Source organism: Leptonychotes weddellii, chromosome 11 (genome assembly GCF_054177405.1).
Source record: "Leptonychotes weddellii isolate Sample4059 chromosome 11, ASM5417740v2, whole genome shotgun sequence".
Lineage (NCBI taxonomy): Eukaryota > Metazoa > Chordata > Mammalia > Carnivora > Phocidae > Leptonychotes > Leptonychotes weddellii.
In genome coordinates, this window is record NC_138379.1 from 59,867,937 (window position 1) to 59,874,688 (window position 6,752).

General features: G+C 40.0%; 1 protein-coding gene across 1 annotated transcript in view; it reads right to left on the minus strand.

The window, feature by feature from the left end:
- NOX4 (NADPH oxidase 4) overlaps positions 1-6,343 on the minus strand; it is a 139,680-nt gene extending 133,337 nt beyond the window's left edge. The window contains exons 1-2 of the mRNA XM_081797335.1: positions 6,106-6,343; positions 5,355-5,450 (exon numbers count right to left, since the gene is read on the minus strand). Of these exons, the coding sequence (XP_081653461.1) occupies positions 5,355-5,450; positions 6,106-6,162 (153 nt within the window). The 5' untranslated portion in view covers positions 6,163-6,343. The remainder of the gene's footprint in view (positions 1-5,354; positions 5,451-6,105) is intronic.
- Positions 6,344-6,752: the final 409 nt, after the last annotated feature.

Consider the following 6,752-nt stretch of genomic DNA (forward strand, 5'->3'; position numbering starts at 1 on the left):
AGATAGTAAAACCAAGACACACTGAATCTGGTACCATAAAACACATTCTCTACTCAACGTAAGATTTTCTTATCAATTAAATTATATCTGTTTAATTACTAAAATGTCAGAAATATAATTCAAAAATAGATGAACTTCAATATGAGGGCTTCTATGAATAATATTTTGAGTTAAATTGCTCCAACATTCCAAAAAATCTAAGAAACTAAGTTTCTCAGGGTCAGTGACAACACATTGGGACTTTCTAGTAAAGTGCAAGCAACTACATTTTCCATTCCTTGGAAACAAATAAATCAATAATAGACTTTATCTTAAAAAATCAAGTACTCCTTTATTTAAAAGCTTGTTATGGGAAGGTGGAGGAGGTTATTGCTCGGTTAGTTTATGTGCGCGTGTGTTTGTTTTGGCTTCCCTCAAAAGACTTTTTTTTTTTTTCTTCTTAGCTTAATTTTAAGATTCCAAAACTCACAGCATGTCATAATTAAACATCTCCTAGGAAGTGCACAGTCTGATTAGCACATTAACTCAGGCATAAACCAACCGTGACCAGGCTGCCTCCAGGTCTGGGTCAGACCAGTCTGGGAAAGAACAGTCCTGATGAAAACTCCTACTAAGATACATTAACCTCAACATTATTTTATCTTCCATCAGTTAAGATCTTTTCTCTGACAGTTCTTATGCAGTTTTTTTAATTGTTAATTCTGGCCTGAGAACAATCAACTAACATCCTATAAATATAAATAAATATAGATAAAAAATGGATCCACTAGTTCTGAGAATGAAATAATTTTACCTTCATTCTCAACGGTTCCCACCACCAAAAAGCTCAGATGATTAGGGAGAAGTCAGAGATATTTTTATGATTACACACCAACAGCTAGAGACCGTGACTTCTTATCCGATATCAACTGTTTTGGAAAGGGAGAGCAAGAGGACTACCCATATCCTGATGTCTTTTTATTGGGCAGGTTGGTGGCTAGCTGCTTGCTGTAAAACAAAATGATAAGTGCAAGTGACCACGGAAGTAGAAACATCTTCCCCCACAGTCTACACTTACACTGTCCAAAACGGTAGCCATTAACTGCACACAGCTATGAAGCATTTGAAATGTGCCTAGGACCACCAAGAAACTCAATTTTTAGGTTTATTATTTTTTTTTAATTTAAACTTAAAGCTGATAGTCCTTTGTGTTATTAGAAAAATTTTAAATATGTTTGCAACAGCTTGGGTATGTGAATTCACTTTTTTATTTGTAAAAATTTTATGAAATCTAAACACAAGTATTTCTGATGAAAATCTGGTGACTGAATTATGATGTGCACAAGTATAAAATGCATACCATATATTTCAAAGAATAGGCAACAGGCTAGAATACATCATTGATATTTTTTAAAATATTGGCTACATGCTGAATACTTCAATCCAATACTTTAGATAGACTCTTTTAAATAAAATATATTATTACATTTAATGGCACTAGCATTTCACTTTTTTAATGTGCTACAAAAAAAATTTGAATTGCATGACTCATATTACATTTCTGTTGGGCAGCACTGATGATGAGTAATAGTAACCAGTGGCCTAACTATCAGAGATGGGCCAGTGAAGTGTTTTGCTGAAAATCTGTGTAGCATGAGGAAAGGCAAAAAGGCCAGACAGAACTGCAATCACATCCTAGCTCTGATTCTGAACAAGTCATCAGCTTCCTCCGCCCACCTTTTCCCATGTATAAAATGGGAAGAATGGTTTCCTAGCTTAAACCAAATATTTGTAAAGTGTCTGGCATATGACAGGAATAAACAGTTGAACACATAGTCGGTTTTCAGTAGAAAACAGAGATTTCAAACTACTAAGAATTAACCGCTTGTCAATATCTATGCGTTCTTGTAAATGGACTATATTCTGTAGACCCTTCCTTCCCCTCATACTCCTGCAACTTTGTTACTACCTTACATTTAAAGATGAATAACAGCAACCTTTATACTCCATGTTATTATCAAAATAATCAACAACTGGAGGGACTCCTTCCATTTGTGTTTTAAAGTGGTAGTAAATTCATTTCCAGGAATATCACCATGATTTTTATGAATCTAAAATTCACCTTCAAAAGAGACTTATGGGAACACCTGGGTGGCACAGTCAGTTAAGCATCCGACTCTTGATTTTGGCTCAGGTTGTGATCACAGGGTCATGAGATTGAGCCCTGCCTGGGGCTCTGGGCTGAACGCAGAGTCTGCTTGAAATTCTCTCTCCCTGTCCTACCCCTCCCTCTCGTGTTCTCTCTCTCTCTAAAATAAATAAATAAATCTTTAAAGAGAGAGAGAGACTTGTAATATCAGAATATTTATTATGTCCTTTTCAGGCTATCTAAAATTCATCACAGTGGGACCTTGTTCTCGTGAGTGTTCGGTAGGCTCTAAGATGCTCTATCTAAGGCATTAATAATAATGAAGTAGCAGTATTAAACATGTAAAAGATGGGAGCCAGCAATATTTATTTTAAAATTAATTATATCCCCTTGTTATACTCTATTTTCTTTGCGACTTGAAAAATGCCTGCAAATTCTTACACTATGAGGTAATACCATAATCATCAAAAGATTAGGAATGATAAGCCTAGGACAAATAAAATTAAGTCCTCCTTCATAAAGCAAATAGTAAAACCACAGAGTTCTTGTTTCACTAAAAAGTAGAGTAAGATAGACTGAAAATATTCCAAAATGGTTTAGATAAATTAATGCCTAGAAAATCACCATATAGGTAACTACTGAAAAGTGAGAAGTTTGGAAGTCATCTTTCATTTTTCAGGAGGATGCCAAGGAGAAAAACCATTCCTCCCCACAGTGACTTTTTTCATACAGTGTTGACTTCTGACAGGATGGCCTAAGGGTCAACTCACTATGGTCATTCTTAGGTTTCTATAAAAACTAATTTACAATGACCTCTCTCTTCTTCTGTTTCTTGCACTTTTCACTCATAGTTTTCCATTTAGCCCTTTTGTCATTTTTTTCCTTCATTCATCTGATGAGTATTTATTGAGCCCTTACTATGTGCCAGCTGGTCTGCCGGCCTCACCATTGAACCTCACTAGCCTGTCATATTATTCAAACAACAGCACTAGAGTGAGATGGCGAGAGGCAAAACATACTTAATTTGTTTTAATTAGTTGGGTAATACGTGTGTGTATGCGTATACTCTTCATCATCTCTGACTTGTCACCAAAATAAATTTGAAGTTGTCACACAGCATCCAAGCTCATAAAAATTAACTTGCTGGTTTCCAACATAATTAATTTTTAAGTAAGTTATTATTTTAGCTTATACTATACCATAGAGCTGAAATCCAAAGTTCATTTGTGGCTTCAAGTTACCTATTCTTAGATTGTATAGTAATACAAATATCTCTTTATCAAAATTTGCCATTTTTGATGGCAAAACTTGCCATCATAACTCTTTTGAATTTTCTCCAAGTTATTCATATAGTTACATAATAGGTCAGATATCTCCTACTGAAAAATCTTGTGTTCACTAATTCACAACTAAGGGGGACTTTCTAGGGGAAAAAATTAAAAAGACAGGTCAGAGACCTTCATATGTTTATTAGAGAAAATTTTTCTTAACTTGTTTATTCAATTATAAGTATATACTTGTTCAATTTTCCATTAGATTGTAAGAAACTTGAGGGCAGGGGCAAGGGCTCACTTTCTATGTGTCCATTTGAAAAGCATGGGTTTCATGACAGTTTGATAGATGGAAATGGAAAGTTGGTTAGATGAAAAAGAGAAAGAAATGTTCAGATTTAAGAGTTACCAATAAAATGAGGAGCACTTGGGTGGCTCAGTCGGTTGAGCACCAACTCTTGATTTTGGCTCAGGTCATGATCTCAGCATTTGTGGGATCAAGCTGGACATCAGGCTTGCGCTCAGTGCAGAGTCTGCTTGAGATTCTCTCCCTCCCACTCTGCCTCTGTCCCTCCCCAGTGTGCTCTCTCTCTCTCTAAAATAATAAATAAATAATTTTTTTTAAAAGTTAGCAATAAAATGAGTTTCATCTTTGAGACTATTTTTCTTAACCCATTAGTTAAAAATACAGTTGTTGGGTGATGATGATGTGTCGATGTAGGTTCATCAATCATAACTTATGTATCATACTGGTAGGGGATGCTGATAATGGGGGAGACTATGCATGTGTGGGGGTAGGGAAGCATACGGGAAATCTCTGCACCTTACTCTCAATTTTACTGTGAAGCTTAAATAGCTCTAAAAAAAATAAGTTCTTTAAAAAATAGGTGTTAAACTTTAAAAATATCAATTGTGTGACCAATAGATAATGAAAAATAGTACTTTATTGTATAAAATAAAACATCAGTTAATTAATTCAATCTCAATTTATTGCAGTCTTAGCATGTGCCAAGCACTACTTTCCTCAGACCTGAGGTTTAAAGATAAATAAGATCTGTAAACGTAAAGTACGAAATGGAAAGTTGGTTCCACAAAATTCATGTGACCTAATCACAATTTTAAATAATCATTAAACCATGGAAAAGAAAACAATGCATCTCCTACTTAGAATGTGTTCACTTCCCCAATGAAAAGGAATGACAAAATCTTTTTCATATGCCCTAAAATTCTTCAATACACTTTATACTTTTTGCTGGTTGCTCAGAAAACGCTACCTCCTAATACAAAGTAAGATGTCTTCAGTGCCTCTGTCTTTTGTTAAGGAGTCAAGTAGGAAGGGAATGAAAAGAATGAAATCAGAAATGTCATGGAATAGAGAAAAGGAAAAATATCAACATGAGATAAATCGGAGCAAAGTTCTGCACAATATCATTCTCGTATTAGGCCAGAATACTGGAACCATAATCAACCTAGGGTAAGAAGCTAAGAAATGCCTAGAAATGAATAACCGCCTTAGACACATACTTTGTGAGAACTGGCAGTAAAAGGAAACAGTGCAGAAATCCTCTGGATAAGCTTAGGGGCAAGGCTGAAGTCTTGATTAGTGAAAACTAAAAGCCTGTCATTGGTTAGTCCTGCTGGTGAAGCAGAGCCTTCAAGGCACTTGGCAGCCTACAAGAGGTAGCAACTTCACTCAGGCACTACTAGCCTGGTCTGGCAGCTTCATTCCTTTCACTTCACTGTACATAGTATCTTTGGTTCTTAAAAGAGTCAGTCATTTTAACCTACATGAGTGTAAATGATACATCAAGGAAACCTGACCACTTTAGAGAATGACAAACCTTTCTGAAGTGAACACCCAGGGTTTCTTTAATAAATGGAAGAACTGACCAAGCCTGGTAGCAATGCCTGCCTACCTTAAACCCATTCTACCAGGTTACCCAAGTCCCACTTACCCCTAACATCTGGTGGAGGTAGTGATACTCTGGCCCTTGGTTATACAGCAGGAAGGCTTTCCAGAAAAGCAAAACATTCAGGGAGAGCCAGATAAACTAAATCATACAGAGAGAGAAAACAAAAATTAAAAATAAACATTACCTGATGAATGGAAACCTCAAGTACATTCACTGGACACAATACTTTCTGTGGAAGCTGGGTTAGTAATTGCAGAAAGCATTTTCAATTAACCATCAAGCTGAAAACCACTCAGAGCAAAACAAATCGGCCCTCACTCAGTCCCTGCACCTGAGATTAAGCATTTGGGTTGCAAAGACGTCTCCTAAATGATCGGCAGACATCCCCTGCAGTACAAAATGAGCCTAAGAAATTAGTGACATCACCACGTCCCGAGCATTGCATGTTGTTAAAATGCAACACCAAACAAAAGCAATCTGGGAAAAGAGCAAAGGGGGGAAGATGTTTAAAGGGTTAAGAAAAAGATGTGTTCACTACAAGTGATCTCTTCTCCCCCCCTCCACATCCGCTCTCCCATCAGTGTGCAGCAAAGTTCCCATGCATTTGGAGCGGGGGTGGGATGGGGGGGGTCGTTATTATCTCCAGGCATGAACAGCGGAAAGTTTTGTTAGTTGAGAATATTTGAATTAGAGGCAAAACGTCTCCAGCTCCCCACCCGCGCACGCTCAGAGAATGAATCAAAGTCGCTGCACGAGAGACAAAACGCAGGGAGAGCCTTGCCCGCCATCCTACCAGGCAGAGGTGTTTAACCCCTTCGTTGGCCAGCCAGTTCCTCCAGGACACAGCCATGCCGCCGGCCCCGCCGCGCTGCGCTCTCCGCCGGCCGGCCTGAGAAGGAGCGGCGGCGGCCGGGGCAGCGGTTACAGTTGTGCGGCCTGCGAGGGGGAAGGGGGGGCGAGGGGGGACGGAGGGTCAAAGACTGAGTGGAAGCCCGGACGCCGGCGCCGAGCCAGCCCGGGCGGGGTCTGCGTCCCCGAGCCGGGTCTTCCGGGCGCCGCGGCTGCAGCCCGCGCGGGGTCTGTGCTGCGCCCTCGGCCACCCCGGCCCGGCGCTCGGAGCGCGCCCGCCGCGCCCGCCCCTTTGTCTGCGGGCGAGCCTGTTGTTGCGGCTGCTGCCGTTCAGGATGTCCCGGCTGGGAACCGGGAGGCGTCCCCCGCAGCCTCAGCCCGGCCGGCGCGGCTTGCAGAGACCGAAAAAGATGTGGAGAATGATACCCATGCCCTAGTGGGGAACCCCGCCGCACCCTCGTACACTCGCACACACCTAGTTCTTTGGCACGAGTCGTTTTCCCCCCAAAAAGTTCAACTCAAAGAGCCTCCGTAAGGAAATTTGAGCCGGAAATAGCCTTTTGTGTACGAGCGTCCGCCTTCTCCCGCCCA